Source organism: Syzygium oleosum, unplaced genomic scaffold, assembly GCF_021117445.2.
Source record: "Syzygium oleosum isolate NSW1041296 unplaced genomic scaffold, Sole_v2.1 Sole_v2.03, whole genome shotgun sequence".
Lineage (NCBI taxonomy): Eukaryota > Viridiplantae > Streptophyta > Magnoliopsida > Myrtales > Myrtaceae > Syzygium > Syzygium oleosum.
Window position 1 is genome coordinate 15710063 of NW_026607487.1, and position 20717 is coordinate 15730779.

The 20717-nt window shown below is 38.2% G+C and overlaps 2 protein-coding genes across 2 annotated transcripts; both read right to left on the reverse strand.

Annotated features, from left to right (window-relative positions):
* Positions 1-1296: 1296 nt before the first annotated feature.
* Positions 1297-5162, reverse strand: LOC115664366 (D-aminoacyl-tRNA deacylase-like). Its single transcript, XM_030586304.2, has 9 exons — positions 5002-5162; positions 4712-4892; positions 4443-4585; positions 4237-4300; positions 3363-3415; positions 2621-2676; positions 2240-2314; positions 1859-2047; positions 1297-1627 (listed from the first exon to the last, which is right to left on the reverse strand). Exons 1-9 carry the CDS (start codon positions 5101-5103, stop codon positions 1540-1542), a joined length of 951 nt encoding a protein of 316 aa, XP_030442164.2. The 5' UTR covers positions 5104-5162; the 3' UTR covers positions 1297-1539.
* Positions 5163-14298: 9136 nt separating this feature from the next.
* Positions 14299-18347, reverse strand: LOC115664368 (D-aminoacyl-tRNA deacylase-like). Its single transcript, XM_056310298.1, has 9 exons — positions 18018-18347; positions 17728-17908; positions 17459-17601; positions 17253-17316; positions 16379-16431; positions 15633-15688; positions 15252-15326; positions 14871-15059; positions 14299-14639 (listed from the first exon to the last, which is right to left on the reverse strand). The coding sequence occupies exons 1-9, from the start codon at positions 18117-18119 to the stop codon at positions 14552-14554; spliced, it is 951 nt and encodes a 316-aa protein (XP_056166273.1). The 5' UTR covers positions 18120-18347; the 3' UTR covers positions 14299-14551.
* Positions 18348-20717: the final 2370 nt, after the last annotated feature.

A 20717-nucleotide genomic window follows, 5' to 3' on the forward strand; every position in this document is an offset into this window, starting at 1 on the left:
ATTGCACTTTTTGCAAGGTTTAGGATTCAGTTGCACTTTCGTGTCAAGATATTTAAGACTTTCGGTGCACTTTATCCCAACAAAGTATCTAGCTTTCACACTCATTTTCTATAGTCGATCCATAGCTTGAACAAGCCAACGGCACCGGGACACTCATAAAGAAGTAAAGCATACCAAAGGCATTGGAATCACTATGGATGAGACCGCCCTGTTCAAGATAATTACATATTTACAAGATAACGTCTCAATTCATCCTATTTCATCATATCCGGGATGTGATATAGTTCCGAAGGATGAACGGGATATGGACAATTCCCATGAGATTTCATTCTTGAATCGTTTTTCGTTCAATTCCGCCATGCCAAACATCCGAAAAGATCCCCTTATCTTGATTCCTTCTATCAGCGGTACTCTCCGCAGTCAGCCCTGAAAAGAAAAAATTAGTGAAGGCAAAGCAGAGAAAAACGCAAACCCTTGGCAAAGCGGTGTGCATCTAAGAACTTCTGAAAATGTTCAAAAGAAATATCTAGTAAAGACGCTACGCCCTGTCCACCCATTAACCGGCAAAAGTAGTGAAAATACCCTATTGGCCAGCTAGTGAAAAATGTCTAGTCTGTCGAATATGATACTAAACCACATTTCCGAGGAAGATGATTGGAACAGAAGGAAATGGTAGAGGGGTTCGGCATGGTGCTCCGAGGCTGAAATCAATCTATTACTTTATCTTTTCAATATTAAATGTTAGACGGGGTACATCGTGAATTGTTCTTCCACATAATTAGGTAAGCCCATCTTTTTTATTCAATGAAGTTAGGGGCAAAATAATGGAGTCAAAGACGATGATATCCAAAAGTAATCATTTTATTTTAGGTCCCCGTCCTCGATACTCATGCTTACTCACGAACAGCTTAGTCGACTCCTTCCTCGTACTTACTAACATTAGAAATTTCCGTACACCCAAAATTGTATCGGAACTGAATTGGCATCCGATAAGTTTAGGATTGACCGATGTGATATTTTTTTTTTTTGCACATTTTATAATAATTAAAAACTTAAAAGCTGCCAATAACGAATTTTGGGCTGGCATGATTCGGGCCTGCACTTGCACGTTTGCCTTGGTCAACTTGGCCTTTTCATTCCCTTTTTTCGGACATTTGTTTCGCCTCATCAGTCCGTCTCGACGAACATGAGAATTTGTTTAGTTAGGACAGAACAGAACACAACTTCATAAAACTAAAGTAATATCAGAACTTCCAGAATTCTTTCTTATGCAAAACAAGCAAAAATTGCACAAAATTGTCGGCAACAGCGCAATGCTTTCATTATTTCGACAATAGCGAGTCCTATTTTTACCCCTTACAAAAATTCACTCGGGTTAAATCAGCATCCGGTGAAAGTTTCTGGAGCTAAGATCTGTAAATTGTAAATAAATTCTATCTTCTAGAACTCGGAGCATTCTACCGAGTTCTCAAGAGTCAAGAGGCTTACTAAGGCATGGACGTCCAGCGAGACACCGAGATAATAATTCAAAATTTCAAATTACAAGAAGTGATTTGGCCTGCCAATTTTGATGTTCTGTTCAGCTAAGAATGCCGTGATCGCATTTTTCTGCCAGCTCTTGAAACTCCTGCAGACAATATTATAAGCAATGGTCAACTCACGGCTTGAATGTTACCAGAGCTTTGCTAGAACTAAGTCTATCGCTTTAATCCTTTCAGGATTTTGGTGTATAGGTCAATGCTTTTAAAATAGCCTGATGCTCTGTGCCCCCTAGCTATATCGCTTAATCTGCGCACATTAGGAAGCTGAAAAATAGGCTGTTTGAACTTTGACTTGTATGTCTGTTTGGATGACTTACTTATGATCAAGGTGCGCCATAATGTCGCCACCGGGGAAAGCCGACTTTGTAGTCTTGAATGCCACTTCGATCGCTTGCTTCCAGGCCCCCCCGATAACTGCCCTATTAGCTTCTGCTTTTGACTGGCTAGGATCTTCCATGGGTAAGCAATATCCGGAAAGCAGGTGCCCGACCCACACATCATCTTTCCTGAAATTATCGTGAAAATGCTATGTAACTTCGAGCACCTAATAAACTTGATGTTCCAACTTGAAAAGATCGTTATCTTTCTTCTGTCTATAACTCTAATCAGAACAGGTAGCATATTCATGGATATCAACCACACGAAAAGACATGAGATTGTAGCATTAAGGAGGATAAAAAAGTTAAAAGACGTCTTACTGGACAATGTCCATATGCCGAGGCGCGTAATGTCCGCCACCTATCCCAAGCAAGACTTTTTTCTTAGCAACATCCCTGAGACAGCATCAGAGGCAAATATATAATTCCATGGTCCAGAGCAAGAAAGGACTAATATTTACAGTCACGAGCACTTGTGCTGTCTCAGTTTCCTGTACTAAGCATTTCACATCTACGACGAAGGTGAATATCTTTTGTAAAGAAACACAGAAGTTATACTGCTTCCCCAATAGTCTTTGGAAGGGGAAAAAACACATCTACAGAGTGTTGAATTCAGTCACAAAGTCATACAAATAGCCTAGAAATGATATTGCCAAAGAAAGGGTAATTTCTTATAACGTCAGTTAAAGCATGAGTGAATACCTGCTCCAGTTCCCAACTGCAGGCTCTCCTCCAAGCCCAAGACCTTCCCAAACCAACTTCACCGGAACAAGTGATATGTCAGACTAAAGAATTAAAAAAAAAAATCTAAAAAAAGGATCAGATTCCAGACTGCCATCTCATCACACGGTAAAAAATATTTTCAAACATTTAAAAGAGGTGACCTAGAAGTTTTACAGGAAAGTTATCCTGTGAAAAGAAGTTCATTTTAAGTAAATTAAAGTCCCCATGAACTCAGGAGCCAGTGATAGTTTTTTGCTCTGATATTCAGGGGCAAGAAGATCAGTACTTTTACACAACTACAGAAGGAATGAATAATAACACCCCCGATACCCCAGTGTACACTTATTCTTCCTAAAGTTTGAAATGATGTACCGATTGTTTGTCCAGTGCTATACGATCAACACAGAATTTCGCCTCACCAAGAAGAACTAATTCTGTGAGAGAGTTACGAAAGGAAGGGTTGTCATAGGATTGTTCATACAGATCCGCAGCCAATATTTCATTTAGTATAACTTCAGTATGATGAAGGCGCTTGTCGTCATGATTTACTCTAGAAAAGAAAAATCCATCTTGCATACAGTCAAACCACTATTGCACCATATCCACCTTGATAACTGCAATGACATACGGGAATGTGCAAACGAAACACTACAAGAGGCAAATTAAAAGCAGGGACATGCCACTCAAGAGTACTCTATACATAAAAAGCTGTGAACTCAACTTGAGCAACGACTTTAGCAGCATCCAGCCTCTTCCAGTATTCTTCGGTACTCCCTAAATCAAGCACAAAAACACCACTGTGGATCATATCTATTTCTCACAGCTAAGTACACAATCTTATAGGCAACGAAAGAGCGCAGCACACAGACTACAAAGTCCACATTCTAAGCTAAACTCGACCACAAGATTCCATGAGCATTTGCAAGGCAATCTACAAAAAGAATTAGTTAAAGGAAAGCAGAAAGAACATACATACTGTCAAGTAATTACAGCTATTTGTTCCCCAAAAAAGAAAGGAGCTATTTGCCGTAAGCTTGGTTGCTTGATATGACGTGGAAATCAAATGGATAGTGTTGTCATATGGAATAGGACAGTTCAGAGAAACTAGACTTCCGAAAACACAATCAGATCATCTTTTAGGGGAGGGGCAACTCTACAATGATATAGCAGTCATATGAACGACAAGCTTTTGCACGTTAGATACTTTCGCACTATTAAACTTAATTCATTATGGAATGGGATGGTACAAAAAGATTTCATTTTACTTAAATCTCAGTAACTTTGACAGAGAAGGTTTTATACATGATGGCAAGTCATTAATTGACAGATGACCAAAGGCAAATACATGAAAAGTGTAGACGGTGAAAGTACAACCGTCTTCAGTTAACAGGACATAACCAGTGTTCATCACGTGGAAATTGAAATATGAGAAAAATGCTGTTCTTTCCATATTGGAGGAACTCAATCGAATCATTCCCATAGGCTTCCAATGTGGATTGAAATAACACTAAAGCAAATAATCAGCAACAGGGACAACGATGATCTAGTTTGAACAATACAATCGGAGAATGAAATAAAAAGAGAGTTGGATATACCAATCTCCACAAACATCGCCAGCTTGTCGGTCACCGGTCCATGATGAGTGCCCTCCAAGGTAATCTACTCATAATCCGTGAAAACAAACAAACATCAATAACCATATCCAGAACCATCTCTTACAATGCAACGACATGCCACGAAATAGACCCAACATATCGACGAACAAAACATCATAAAAGGACCCCCAGAAACAAGAACGTACCTCAAACTCAGGAACCAAATTATAGGACTGAGCAATCTTCTTCAACAATCTCAGCCAGGGCCCTATTCTCGGATTCGGTGGTGCGGCCCACCCTGGCTTCCCTCCTTGCGGTGGAACTTCGCCTTCACGCAAATGAGGTACACCTACAACGACAACAACAACACACGCACACAGCAAGAGAGGTCAAAATCACAAAACTCTCTCCCAAATGCAAAAAATTAACGTCCGCCGACTGCGATACTCGAAAACGAAGAGCAGAACAAAATTACCGATTGGGTGGACAGTGAGAGCCGGGCGATTGGAGACGGCAGTGTGCTTGCTGAAGAAGATGATCTCGTCCACCACTTCGCCGGTGGCTTCTTCCCAACGCACGTCGAGATGATCTTCTTCCACGATGCCTTTGTCCTGTTGCAGCAGCCTCACTTGTTGATTGGCGAAACTTTTTATACCCTTCAAAACCCATTTCACAGAACATCAGAACATCGGCCCAAGAAGAAGAAAAAAACCACTCAGATCAAACGCTGCTGTTCAACACGATATCAATGGAGGCGTGGATGACCTGAAGGGAGGGACCAGGGGTCCAGCCGGGCATGGCCAAGAGGGCATTGGCGGGATTGATGGACGCAGGGTCGGTGGTAGTGGCCACCAAAAGGATCACCATCTCTCTCGCTCTTTCCTTATTCCTTCTTCTTCTTCTTTTCTTCTCCTTCTTTATTGCCTGCGCTGTGCTCGACGAAATTCGATCTCCGCAAGTGCAACGAAAATCAATGAAGCATGGGAATTTCGTCAAGCAAGCGATCCGCCAAACGTTGTGGGCAGCTTCACTTTCAGTCGGCGACTGCAGCTTCTTCTCCTGAACAAATATTAGGTGGGGGACCCGGAGGGGTCTTGCCCGTGCGTCACTCCCTCCATTCATTGCCTGCCAAGTGTCTGAGTGGGTCCACTTTTCAAATTCTTTCCCTGTCCTTCGTTACTCTCTCACTCTTGCTCTCAACGTCTCTTCGTTTTCTTCGTCGGTACACTCAATTCGTTGATAAAATTTTTAATTGTGCCAATTAAATTTTAAATATTTTTACATTTTGTCAATTAAGGTTATCTGATCAATTTTAACTGAAAATCGCTGTTATAAACACCAGACGTCCTACGTAGCACGGGTTGACATTGATGTGAATAATTTTTAATAATATTTTATTATTTTTGAATTATGTATATCGATACAAATTTGAATTAGCATATATTTTTTTTGTCTGTTCTACTCTAACTCTCAACTCAATTTCAGTCTTTTGCCTTGCCTCCTTGTAGAGTGTGAGAGTTAAAAGCCACATCTAAAATTAAACCTCACCACTTCTAGCCCCCCTAGGAACCCCTTGCCCTCCTGAGAAGGTGAGAAATCAAACTCCCCACCTCCTCATTCTCAAGTAGGAAGGGTGGCTACTGGGGCAAACTCCAATAGTTAAATTAGCATATTTGACAAACATATAATATCTTTCAATGAATCTGATTCGATATGTGAATGGATAGATGAATTGACGGCCAAAGTCAAGCCACCAACCATCAAATTGGTATTAATTTATCTGCTAATCGGAAAGTCGAGAGATAGAGATAGAGAGAGACCAACCAACAAAATAAGAGATTTCCGGAATAGTGTTACCGAGCCGGGAGGAAGGCAAGACATAGAGTCAATTAAGATAGCCAGACTTCAACTCACGCTTTTGGATAGGACCGACGGGATGCTGTAGCTTCTAGCAAGCAAGAAGTATTAAAAAGAGTAGGGTTAAGTACATTGGAAGTTTTAAAACTTGTTACGAAAGTGCAATTTAGTTTTAAAACTTGTAAAAAGTGCAATTAAGGCACAAAATCTATCAAAATGTTGCAATCGAATCTTTTCGTTAACTTCGTCTAACTTGGTTGACGAAAAATACATACGTGACTTTGTTCTATTATTTTTTTAATCTACGTGGCAATGATTTTACTAAAACGACGTCGTTTTGGTCTAAATTTAACTTTTAATATAAATTTTATTCAAATGAACTTAATTATAAGCTAAATTTATTTAAAAGAAGATGAGGGGGTTTGAAATCGGGCGGTGAGGGCACTGTTGCCGCCCCACCATAGTTGGGAAGGGCCGACGATAGTGAGGGATGGCCGGCGATGGCCAAAGGTGCCATTAGAGGAGGTTTTGAAACCATGCTCCTTGCCGTTGCCGCCCTGCCATCACGGGAAAGGGTTGGCGAGGGTCAGTGGACCTTGTTAGTGGTCGGTAAGCGTCACCAATCGCAAGCGAGGGCTTGGGCCATCGCAGGTTGCATCCCTCACCGATATGGCCGAGGACAGCCATTGGAGGTGGTCGATTGCCAATGGAGGGCCTTAGCCGGATTTGGGGGAGGATCGGTGATCCTCGCTCGATCTGGGGGAGGACTGCGACCTGGGTGAGGACCTAGTGTGACATTTGGAATTTTCCGTAACCAATAATAATATATAAGTTATAAATCTAAGTATCATTTAACTTATAATTCTGATTGACACGTAGAAATCTTAATTGAGTCGTTAATCTTACGAGGTATGAAAATGCGGGGGATGATTTTTGTGACTGTAATCATCCCAAGTTCGAAGTGTTGAAATTAAATTAATAAATGTTAACGTATAAGTTGATGGTGTAGACTAACGGTAATTAATTTACCGTCGTCATAATTGTTGATGGGGATCGATATTCTTCGAAAGATATGTTTAAATGATTATCGAGTTTTAGATTTACAAAATCGAAATTTTCCTAGCATCCGGTATTCTTTATCAATAAATTTAGTATATTCAAAATATTTTTGAATTTATCAATATTTAGAACGAACACTAGTTTTCTTTTTCACATATTAATTTTCTAGATATCTTGGTGTTTTGACAAAATATCCACATTGAAATGGATCATATTATCTAATTTAAACTTATTTAATTAATATTAATAATGATTTACTTAAACTAAGAAATGACCCACCCACTTGGCCGAAGTGAAGGGTTTTTTCTCATCATGATCACCCTCTTGCTATTTATATTAAGCCACATATTAATCACTCCTCATTTTAAGAGTTGCATGTTAGGCCTATTGCAAATTGAGACACATATGTTACTCTTGACACCTAAATTAAGCCATCATTAGCATAAGCATTAGTCATCAACCCTGGCAAAAGAACACTACAAGTGCCATAACTTGTGTACGGCGCTCACTTTGGTGCCATAAGTTTTTTTTGGATCACTTTAGTGCTAAAATTTTTGAAAAACGATCACTTAAGTGCTAAAAATTTTGAAAAACGATCACTTAAGTACCAACTCCGGTGCCGTACACAATTTTTCGCCGGAAATCCGACGTGGCATTTTTTTTATTAATTTCTGAAGCTGACGTGGCTCGCCGGAGATTGGCACTTAAGTGATCGTTTTTCAAAAATTTTAGCACTTAAATGATCGTTTTTAAAAAATTTTAGCACTTAAGTGATCGTTTTTAAAAAATTTTATCACTGAAGTGATCCAAAAAAAACTTATGACACTTAAGTGATCGTTTTTCCTCCGACTTGGTACCAAAGTGATCCGAAAAAAAGTTATGGCACCAAAGTGATCTCCGTACACATGTTATGGCACTTATAATGTCCTTTTGCCCATCAACCCTTCTTCCACTTAGCCATAGATTAAATAAAACTTTGGCACATGTACATGCAAAGTCTCGTTCGAGGTAAGTGAAAACTGGAGTTAAGTCAGGACGATCTACTTAGTATTTTGAACTTGAGTGATTGATGTGTGTAAATTTTAGTTTTAGTAAAATTTGATGATAAGTGTGAGCATATTAAATAGTGGTATGTTGAGATTTTGTGATGATTTGATTTGCACTTATGAGTTCTTACATGTTAAGATGTGTTTAATGGATTTTCTTGAGGTGTGGTAACATGTTGAATGTGAAAATGATGAAATTAGGCTTGAAAGTGTTATTTTTGGTAATGTTGACTCTTACCGGGCATGCTCACCTGCTGATTATATTTACCTTATATCTGCCGATCATTTCCACTTTTTCAATATGACCACTTATTGCTCATATTCACTTCCCCGAGTATATCCACTTCCTAAGTTTATTTATTTGCCTGAGTATATTCACTTGTCTAAGTATATCCATTTCATGATTATATTCACTTACCGAGTATATTCATTTATCTGAGTGTGACATCCTGATTTTTCATAATAATATTTATGTAACATTAGAATTTTCGGCGTCTAATAATAATGCTTAGGTTATAAAGCTAAATATTTTGTAGTTAATAATTGGGGTTGACACATAAAAACTTAGTGGACCGTTAAGTACGGAGAACGTGGAGGATGATTTACGTGAACGTAATCATTCCGAATCCGACGTATTGAAAATTTAAAATTTATAAACATCGATGTATACATGGATAGTAGAGCGGTGCTAATTAACTTACCGTCGTCTTAGTATGGGTGATATTATTGGTTTAAATGTTAGATAATTAGTGATAATAATTTATTATTTACAATATGGTGTTAAAGGGAGATGAAATTCTATTTTCATTATGATTTCTTACAAAAACTTCTCTTAAGACACCTAAAACTCACATGGCATTTGGAGACTACATGCATGGCCACATGCCACTCTTAAACTCAACCTCTTGCATTAATTTGACACCTAACCATAAGCCCTTGTTCTTTTAATAATGCATGTAAGACCATGTGTTCTTTCAGATTTAGGTCTTAATGTTAATTATGACTCATAATGCTCACATGCCCTTCTAAGGATACATGCAAAGCCATGTGTCTCTTTCAAAGTGAGACCTCATGCTAACTTGACACCTAGAGACTAAGTGTCATCACCATAAGGCATTAGTCATCAAATTCCTCTCCCATTTGGCCATCAACTAAGTGAGACATGGCCACACGTGAGTTACACGCAACCTTCCATCTAATAATTACCCATGGTCATCATTTTAATCTTGGTAATTTAGACTCAAAGTCTACCCAGCTATATCACTCTATTTTCCATTCTCAGAAGCAGATTCTTCTTTCGGTTCTATTTTTCACGAGTTAGAAGGTGGTTAGGGCATTCGATTGTTCAAGATTTTATTTAAGAGGTAAATGAAAACTCTAAATGTGAAGTTAGTTCAATCTACTAAACACTTTTAAGCTTGGTTGGTTGAGATATGCCATTTTGATGTGCTATGATATTGTGGATATGGCGATTGTTGGATTCGTTTTGCTAGTTTTGTACATGTTTAAAGTGTGATTGGCTTTCTTAAAGTGTTATATATTTGGTAAGTGAAAATGATAAATCTGAACTTGAGTAGATTTACTCTTGAAATTGAGTAGATTTTACTTTTTGAATCTGGATATATTTCATTTTGAACACGAGTAGATTTCACTCTCTAAATATGAATATATTTACTTATGAACCCGAGTAGATTTTACTTTTTGAATCTGAAGATACTTACTTCTGAGCCTGAGTAGATTTTACTTTCTGAATCTGAATATACTTACTTCTGAACCCGAATAGATTTTACTTTCTAAATTTGAACATACTTACTTTTGAATCCAAGTGGATTTTACTTTCTAAATCTGAATATACTTACTTTTGACCCTGAGTAGATTTTACTTTCTAAATCTGAATATATTTATATTATGAACCCAAGTATATTTAATTTCTGAATCTGAAGGTATTCACTTATCTTATGAGTATATCATTTATTGAGTACAACCCCATGTTTCTTTATGTGATTGAGTGACTAATGTACTTCATTATGTTGATAAATGTGTGACCAAATAAGAAGGAAAGAAGTGTATATGTATGGAAGTGCATGTAATTGATTGTTTATCATTATTTGCATGAGAAATAACAGATTATTGTCATGAATATGGCGATTGTTATGAATTGCATGCTAATGATTTGATTAAGACCTTTACCATGGCTTATTTGCCACCGAGTGAATTCTCTTGTATGAGTATGTGGATAAGACTCTGGAGTTAGCTATATGTTCTATCATTTATAACGGTTCTCTACAAGATTGAGATGACATGAAATCATATTATGACATGACTCACGTAGTCATGGAATGACTTGGCTTTTGTAGCCAAGGTATGGCATGGTTTTTATAACCATGGTATGACATGACTTTTATAGTCGTGGTATGGTGCTAAGAAAAAGTCATTATCATGCGGATGTACACTGGTGTATTTATCCTCGCTAATGTAAATGACACCTGTAATGAATGGGCTAAGGCATGGCAAAGGCTATGAATGATTCCGTCCCTCATGAATTGGTGGTGACGATACCTCATTAGTCGAGATGCCTTGTGAATTTATATGGCCCTAGCTAAAGACAAATATGATTTCACATGTATGTATTGGTAATTTATTATGTGGCATCTATGCATCATGAAACAATATGTCATTTGTTTGCATTTGAGTGAATAATTTTATGAAATGTTATTGATTTTGTGATGCAGTTGTTGTTTGTTGACACCGGGTTAAGTGGTAAGATGATTCTTCTAACTTAAAACTAGAGATTTCGTTTGCTAGGTTTCGACTTATTCCTTTATTTTTCAGTTTGTAGGATGATCCCCCGAACATGACAATGAAGGGGACATGATGATGTCTGAAGCCATCAACTCCTGAATTGGATGATGGTTCGCTTTTAGGTTAATATGAGAGTAGTGGTGGGAGTTGACCCGACCTTCTTCCTAGGACTTTGTTGTTTTATATTTTGCTTGGATGATGTAGTAAAATTGTAAAACTGATATTTAATATAAATAAAGATAATATCCATGTTTAACTCGTGCGATTTTCTTGTACAAGATTTTGTTGGAGAAATTTTATTGAGCTTTTGCATGCGTTATTATATTTATGAATTATAAGCGGTAATTACACATGTCGCACGTAACGTTCTGGGGCATCACACTGGATATATCCATTTCCTAACTATAATCATATAATCACTTACTGAGTATACCGCTTGCCTGAGCATATATACTTGTTTGAGTATACTTACTTATTGAGTATATTCACTTGCCGAATATTACCTACTACTGCTCATATTCATCTTTATCATCACCACTTGCTACTTATATCCACTTTTGAGTATGACCACATGTTTCTCAAGTGGTGGTTTGACTAATAGATTTCATTGTGTTATGAATGTGTGATGAAATAAGAAGGAAGATACATGTGTTGAAATACATGTTATTATTTATTATTATGACTTGCATGAGAATAATATGTTTCCGCTAGCTATACATATTAATGGTGACGATACCCCGTGTGTTTGGATGCCTCGAGAGTTGAGATACCCCGTACGTCAGGATGCCCTGGGAGTGTTCGGGAGGAGAATTAACAAACCTAATGCATGTGTATGTGCATATATAAATGCATATAAGCACTCATGCCATTGAATGAACTAATTGGTGGTTACCATGCATCAAAATATGTTTTGCCATATGATGCAATGTTGTTATTATATTACTTTAGCGTATCAAAATAGGAAAGGTAAAACATTTATTCATGCACTTGGCATACATGCTAGTTTGTTATGCATTCATGTTATTTTGTACTGAGTTGAGTGGTAAGGTGATCCTCTAACTTAAACCTACAGATTTCATTTACGGAACTTCGACTCACTCCTTTATTTTTCAGATGTGTAGGATGGATCATCCACCCCCAATGCTTTATGGAGCTCCCATGCATGTTTATGAAAGTGTGCTTATACCTGAATCGGATACTGTATATACTAAATGTTCTTCTCCTGTATGGGTTGACGTGGGGTTCATGGAGTGGATTCCCCATTGGTTTGTTGCTTGGTAGTTGAACCTCGCTTGTGAGTTGGTTGGCCCGTTGAGGGGTTTCGATGGTGACGATAACCTGTTGATGGGCAAGGTCGTCGACCCATAGCGCTGATCTTGACCTTTATATAGGCAGTCCTTTGGGGCATAGGAGTAGTGTTGGAGATAGGTGATCCCGACCTTTTCCAGAACTTTTGTATTTTGTATTTATTTGGATGATATAGTAAATTTGTAAAACTGATGTTTAATATAATTAAAGAGGCATATGTGCATTGACTAAACTCGTTTTTCTTGTAAGGGATGTTTGCATGTTTGATTATGCCTCCACATACTTAAAGAATAATATAAGTAATAATAACAAGAGATACGTGTTGCGCGTGACGTTCTGGGGTGTCACATCTAAGCCCTTGTCTACGGTTGGTGAGGCTTGTTAGTCATTGGTTGAGGCTCGACGACCCTACTGGCCATCCCCATCCTCGCTGACCCTTCTCAGCGATGGTGGGGTGCCAGCGGCGAGGGTTTGGTTTCAAAGCCCCCCTATTTATATATATAGCTTATTTTTAATTAAAATTAAATAAAAATTATATCAAAAAAATAGATTTGAATCGAAATGACGTTATTTTAGCTACATCATTGCTACGTAGGATAGAGAAAATTATAAAAAAAAAGTCGTATTTGCATTTTCCGTCAGCCAAGTTGGACGGAGTTAATGGATGGACTCGATTGGATAAATTTTACAAGTTTTTAGGACTTAATTTCACTTTTTGCAAGGTTTAGGATTCAGTTGCACTTTCGTGTCAAGATATTTAAGACTTTCGGTGCACTTTATCCCAACAAAGTATCTAGCTTTCACACTCATTTTCTATAGTCGATCCATAGCTTGAACAAGCCAACGGCACCGGGACACTCATAAAGAAGTAAAGCATACCAAAGGCATTGGAATCACTATGGATGAGACCGCCCTGTTCAAGATAATTACATATTTACAAGATAACGTCTCAATTCATCCTATTTCATCATATCCGGGATGTGATATAGTTCCGAAGGATGAACGGGATATGGACAATTCCCATGAGATTTCATTCTTGAATCGTTTTTCGTTCAATTCTGCCATGCCAAACGTCCGAAAAGATCCCCTTATCTTGATTCCTTCTATCAGCGGTACTCTCCGCAGTCAGCCCTGAAAAGAAAAAATTAGTGAAGGCAAAGCAGAGAAAAACGCAAACCCTTGGCAAAGCGGTGTGCATCTAAGAACTTCTGAAAATGTTCAAAAGAAATATCTAGTAAAGACGCTACGCCATGTCCACCCATTAACCGGCAAAAGTAGTGAAAATACCCTATTGGCCAGCTAGTGAAAAATGTCTAGTCTGTCGAATATGATACTAAACCACATTTCTGAGGAAGATGATTGGAACAGAAGGAAATGGTAGAGGGGTTCGGCATGGTGCTCCGAGGCTGAAATCAATCTATTACTTTATCTTTTCAATATTAAATGTTAGACGGGGTACATCGCGAATTGTTCTTCCGCATAATTAGGTAAGCCCATGTTTTTTATTCAATGAAGTTAGGGGCAAAATAATGGAGTCAAAGACGATGATATCCAAAAGTAATCGTTTTATTTTAGGTCCCCGTCCTCGATACTCATGCTTACTCACGAACAGCTTAGTGGACTCCTTCCGCGTACTTACTAACATTAGAAATTTCCGTACACCCAAAATTGTATCGGAACTGAATTGGCATCCGATAAGTTTAGGATTGATCGATGTGATATATTTTTTTTTGCACATTTTATAATAATTAAAAACTTAAAAGCTGCCAATAACGAATTTTGGGCTGGCATGATTCGGGCCTGCACTTGCACGTTTGCCTTGGTCAACTTGGCCTTTTCATTCCCATTTTTCGGACATTTGTTTCGCCTCATCAGTCCGTCTCGACGAACATGAGAATTTGTTTAGTTAGGACAGAACAGAACACAACTTCATAAAACTAAAGTAATATCAGAACTTCCAGAATTCTTTCTTATGCAAAACAAGCAAAAATTGCACAAAATTGTCGGCAACAGCGCAATGCTTTCATTATTTCGACAATAGCGAGTCCTATTTTTACCCCTTACAAAAATTCACTCGGGTTAAATCAGCATCCGGTGAAAGTTTCTGGAGCTAAGATCTGTAAATTGTAAATAAATTCTATCTTCTAGAATTCGGAGCATTCTACAGAGTTCTCAAGAGTCAAGAGGCTTACTAAGGCATGGACGTCCAACGAGACACCGAGATAATAATTCAAAATTTCAAATTACAAGAAGTCATTTGGCCTGCCAATTTTGATGTTCTGTTCAGCTAAGAATGCCGTGATCGCATTTTTCTGCCAGCTCTTGAAACTCCTGCAGACAATATTATAAGCAATGGTCAACTCACGGCTTGAATGTTACCAGAGCTTTGCTAGAACTAAGTCTATCGCTTTAATCCTTTCAGGATTTTGGTGTATAGGTCAATGCTTTTAAAATAGCCTGATGCTCTGTGCCCCCTAGCTATATCGCTTAATCTGCGCACATTAGGAAGCTGAAAAATAGGCTGTTTGAACTTTGACTTGTATGTCTGTTTGGATGACTTACTTATGATCAAGGTGCGCCATAATGTCGCCACCGGGGAAAGCCGACTTTGTAGTCTTGAATGCCACTTCGATCGCTTGCTTCCAGGCAGCCCCGATAACTGCCCTATTAGCTTCTGCTTTTGACTGGCTAGGATCTTCCATGGGTAAGCAATATCCGGAAAGCAGGTGCCCAACCCACACATCATCTTTCCTGAAATTATCGTGAAAATGCTATGTAACTTCGAGCACCTAATAAACTTGATGTTCCAACTTGAAAAGGTCGTTATGTTTCTTCTGTCTATAACTCTAATCAGAACAGGTAGCATATTCATGGATATCAACCACACGAAAAGACATGAGATTGTAGCATTAAGGAGGATTAAAAAGTTAAAAGACGTCTTACTGGACAATGTCCATATGCCGAGGCGCGTAATGTCCGCCACCTATCCCAAGCAAGACTTTTTTCTTAGCAACATCCCTGAGACAGCATCAGAGGCAAATATATAATTCCATGGTCCAGAGCAAGAAAGGACTAATATTTACAGTCACGAGCACTTGTGCTGTCTCAGTTTCCTGTACTCAGCATTTCACATCTACGACGAAGGTGAATATCTTTTGTAAAGAAACACAGAAGTTATACTGCTTCCCCAATAGTCTTTGGAAGGGGAAAAAACACATCTACAGAGTGTTGAATTCAGTCACAAAGTCATACAAATAGCCTAGAAATAATATTGCCAAAGAAAGGGTAATTTCTTATAATGTCAGTTAAAGCATGAGTGAATACCTGCTCCAGTTCCCAACTGCAGGCTCTCCTCCAAGCCCAAGACCTTCCCAAACCAACTTCACCGGAACAAGTGATATGTCAGACTAAAGAATTAAAAAAAAAATCTAAAAAAAGGATCAGATTCCAGACTGCCATCTCATCACACGGTATAAAATATATGTCCTTTTCAAACATTTAAAAGAGGTGACCTAGAAGTTTTACAGGAAAGTTATCCTGTGAAAAGAAGTTCATTTTAAGTAAATTAAAGTCCCCATGAACTCAGGAGCCAGTGATATTTTTTTGCTCTGATATTCAGGGGCAAGAAGATCAGTACTTTTACACAACTACAGAAGGAATGAATAATAACACCCCGGATACCCCAGTGTACACTTATTCTTCCTAAAGTTTGAAATGATGTACCGATTGTTTGTCCAGTGCTATTCGATCAACACAGAATTTCGCCTCACCAAGAACTAATTCTGTGAGAGAGTTACGAAAGGAGGGGTTGTCATAGGATTGTTCATACAGATCCGCAGACAATATATCAGTTAGTATAACATCAGTATGATGAAGGCGCTTGTCGTCATGATTTACTCTAGAAAAGAAAAATCCATGTTGCATACAGTCAAACCACTATTGCACCATATCCACCTTGATAACTGCAAATGACATACCGGAATGTGCAAACTAAACACTACAAGAGGCAAATTAAAAGCAGGGACATGCCACTCAAGAGTACTCTATACATAAAAAGCTGTGAACTCAACTTGAGCAACGACTTTAGCAGCATCCAGCCTCTTCCAGTATTCTTCGGTACTCCCTAAATCAAGCACAAAAACACCACTGTGGATCATATCTATTTCTCACAGCTAAGTACACAATCTTATAGGCAACGAAAGAGCGCAGCACACAGACTACAAAGTCCACATTCTAAGCTAAACTCGACCATAAGATTCAATGAGCATTTGCAAGGCAATCTACAAAAAGAATTAGTTAAAGGAAAGCAGAAAGAACATACATACTGTCAAGTAATTACAGCTATTTGTACCCCAAAAAAGAAAGGAGCTATTTGCCGTAAGCTTGGTTGCTTGATATGACGTGGAAATCAAATGGATAGTGTTGTCATATGGAATAGGACAGTTCAGAGAAACTAGACTTCCGAAAACACAATCAGATCATCTTTTAGGGGAGGGGCAACTCTACAATGATATAGCAGTCATATGAACGACAAGCTTTTGCACATTAGATACTTTCGCACTATTAAACTTAATTCATTATGGAATGGGATGGTACAAAAAGATTTCATTTTACTTAAATCTCAGTAACTTTGACAGAGAAGGTTTTATACATGATGGCAAGTCATTAATTGACAGATGACCAAAGGCAAATACATGAAAAGTGTAGACGGTGAAAGTACAACCGTCTTCAGTTAACAGGACATAACCAGTGTTCATCACGTGGAAATTGAAATATGAGAAAAATGCTGTTCTTTCCATATTCGAGGAACTCAATCGAATCATTCCCATAGGCTTCCAATGTGGATTGAAATAACACTAAAGCAAATAATCAGCAACAGGGACAACGATGATCTAGTTTGAACGATACAATCGGAGAATGAAATAAAAAGAGAGTTGGATATACCAATCTCCACAAACATTGCCTGCTTGTCGGTCACCGGTCCATGATGAGTGCCCTCCAAGGTAATCTACTCATAATCCATGAAAACAAACAAACATCAATAACCATATCCAGAACCATCTCTTACAATGCAATGACATGCCACGAAATAGACCCAACATATTGCCGAACAAGACATCATAAAGGGACCCCTAGAAACAAGAACGCACCTCAAACTCAGGAACCAAATTATAGGACTGAGCAATCTTCTTCAACAATCTCAGCCAGGGCCCTATTCTCGGATTCGGTGGTGCGGCCCACCCTGGCTTCCCTCCTTGCGGTGGAACTTCGCCTTCACGCAAATGAGGTACACCTACAACGACGACAACAACACACGCGCACAGCAAGAGAGGTCAAAATCACAAAACTCTCTCCCAAATGCAAAAAATTAACGTCCGCAGACTGCGATACTCGAAAACGAAGAGCAGAACAAAATTACCAATTGGGTGGACAGTGAGAGCCGGGCGATTGGAGACGGCAGTGTGCTTGCTGAAGAAGATGATCTCGTCCACCACTTCGCCGGTGGCTTCTTCCCAACGCACGTCGAGATGATCTTCTTCCACGATGCCTTTGTCCTGTTGCAGCAGCCTCACCTGTTGATTGGCGAAACTTTTTATACCCTTCAAAACCCATTTCACAGAACATCAGAACATCGGCCCAAGAAGCAGAAAAAAACCACTCAGATCAAACGCTGCTGTTCAACACGATATCAATGGAGGCGTGGATGACCTGAAGGGAGGGACCAGGGGTCCAGCCGGGCATGGCCAAGAGGGCATTGGCGGGATTGATGGACGCAGGGTCGGTGGTAGTGGCCACCAAAAGGATCACCATTTCTCTCGCTCTTTCCTTCTTCCTCCTCCTCCTTCTTTATTGCCTGCGCTGCGCTCTACGAAATCGATCTCTGCAAGTGCAACTAAAATCAACAAAGCATGGGAATTTCGTCAAGCATGTGATCCGCACGAATGTTGTGGGCAGCTTCATTTCCTGTGGGCGAACGTAGCTTGGCTTCTCCTTCCTTTTTTGAGCCGCCACATGGGAGGCGGCAAAGGAGGGTTCGAACTCGTCCATCGCTCTTAATAAGGGTGCGAAAGATAAGCATTCACTTTTCAAGCCCAATTTCTTAATAAGGGTGCGAAAAATAAACATTCACTTTTCGAGCCTAATTTCTAATCAGAAGTAAAATTTTCTATTTCTATTCCCTAAATGAGTTTTCGAATAAAAAATAACATTTAATAACGACACAAAATTTTGATTCCCTAAATAGAAATTCGTTTGATAGCGTCGATGTAGAATTTGTACATCGAGGGACGGCGGACGGTGGGCGGGCAGCGGCGGCAGGCGCGGGTGGCGAGGGCGAGCTCTAAGAAGACTTGTTATTTTTATTTTTGTTCTAAAAATAAAAAAAGTAAATTTTTTTTACTTTCTCATTTCTGTTCCAAACTTATTCTTGGCTAAAAATTTGTTGTGGGAATGGAAAAATAAAATTGTGTTACCAAACGGATTTCTATTTCAAACTTGTGAATAGAAAAATCGAAAAACAGAGAAACATAATGATTATCATTCACGCCCTAAACTATTTTCTTAGTCGTTGCTAGACCTGTTGTCAGGTCGAGTTGAGTCGAGTTGAAAATGATTCAATCCAAATTGCTTAATTTTGATGCAATACGAATTTAGTGACTCATATTTGACCCAACTTATATCCAACCAAATCTCGACGCGACCTACATTGCTAGAATACTTTTATATTTAACAGAATCTAGAAAAACTCATACTCAAACTGTGGTAAAAGTGTGGAGTGAGCGAGCACAAAATCGAGTGAGGGCGACAAAATGGAGAGAGAGTCATTAAGTCATGAACCCATTTAACATATTATTTTAGATTTTACCATTTTAAATCCATTCACTTTGATGAAGCAATTTTGAGAAACTTTATACGTATAAGAAAATAATTTATAAAATTAGTGTATTGCGTGACACGAGGAATTATTAATATATGTTGTATACGACTCTCTTATTCAATTGTCCACTTCTAATTTTATCGTTGAATGCATCAATTTTTATGAAAATAATTTTACTATATATCCCTAGTATTGCTTACAGTTTTGATATATTCTCCTTCTTATAAATAGAATTGCACGCATATACTTACGTGTTCGAAGAAATGAAAAAAAAAATTATGAAGGAAACAAAAGTATGATTGACATTTAGTTTATAATAAAAGTTTACGTTGTTGTAAAATGGTGAAGATTTAAGAAATAAATATTTAATATGTCATTTGTAAATTATCCTTTTGTCAATTATTTTGTAATAAATTACTGTTATTCGTCTATGCAGATCTAGACTATATCAACATTTTTTGACAGGAGTATGAGGTTGAAGATTGTTTTTGGTTTATGGTTAATACCACAAAAAACCTCAAACTGATATATCTGTAACAAATTTATTCCAAATTAATTTTTTGACCACCAAAAATCGCAAACTGGTAAACATGTGACAAATTTATTCCAAACTAATTTTTTGACAACAAAAACCTCCAAATTGGTACATTTGTGATAAATTTACGCTCCGTTAAATTTGATTAATACAAAAAAAATCACAAACTAGTATATTTGTGACAAATGGAGGTTAAAACCCCAAACTGGTACATTCGTCCATTGCCACGTGTCATTTAACTCAGCAATTTGAAGGTAAAATTTAACGGAAACTAACGAAGAGTAAATTTATCACAAGTATACCAGTTTGGGGTTTTTGATGGTAAAAAACTTAGTTTAGGGTAAATTTGTCACATGTGTATCAGTTTTGGGTTTTTCGTAGTATTAACCCTATGGTGTATTTTATCTATATAGATAGAAATAGATGTGTACATGGATGATTGTCAAAAGAAAAAAGAACCACCAAATTAGTCCTAACCTTAAAGAAGCGATATATGGATCTTATAATAACACCTAAATTATTGTTTTCCCGAACAACTATTTCATGAGTAAATAATTTAATTAATATACAAATTAACTAAAGCGATAGCATGTTTCAAAATATCGTAGACTCTATGAAGCTTTTTTTTTTTCTCTCTCTCTCTTCCTCTATCGCTCATTCTCGCTCTGTTTTCACTTGCTTTGGCTTGAAAGCAGAGTCCAGTAACTTCAACGACGCTCCTCCTCCGTCAACCATTGTCGCTCTCTCTTCCCTGTCCTTGCCCTTCCTATGAGAGCCCATAATCCATTGGTGGACGAAATAAAGAAATTGGGATGGTGACTCCTAAGAGAGAATGTGTACGAAAATCTCTTTTTGAGTTAGGGTTCTTCACCAACGAATGCCCCTCTACTTTTCCCTCTCCCTCACTTGGTCTAAGAACCCCAATTTTGGGCTGGAAGCAGAGTTAGGGCTCTTCACCTACTTCGTCAACTTGGACAGAATTTTTCCCAAATTTTCT

Coding starts and splice junctions, on each gene's coding strand:
- LOC115664366 (XM_030586304.2), bottom strand. CDS start 5,103: ATGGTGATCCTTTTGGTGGCCACTACCACCGACCCTGCGTCCATCAAT. Junction 4,586..4,711: donor TCTCACTGTCCACCCAATCG/GTAATTTTGTTC, acceptor TTGTCGTTGTAG/GTGTACCTCATTTGCGTGAA. Junction 4,301..4,442: donor ATTTGGTTCCTGAGTTTGAG/GTACGTTCTTGT, acceptor GATTATGAGTAG/ATTACCTTGGAGGGCACTCA.
- LOC115664368 (XM_056310298.1), bottom strand. CDS start 18,119: ATGGTGATCCTTTTGGTGGCCACTACCACCGACCCTGCGTCCATCAAT. Junction 16,432..17,252: donor GGCAATGTTTGTGGAGATTG/GTATATCCAACT, acceptor TGCTTGATTTAG/GGAGTACCGAAGAATACTGG. Junction 15,327..15,632: donor GCAGTTGGGAACTGGAGCAG/GTATTCACTCAT, acceptor ATGCTGTCTCAG/GGATGTTGCTAAGAAAAAAG.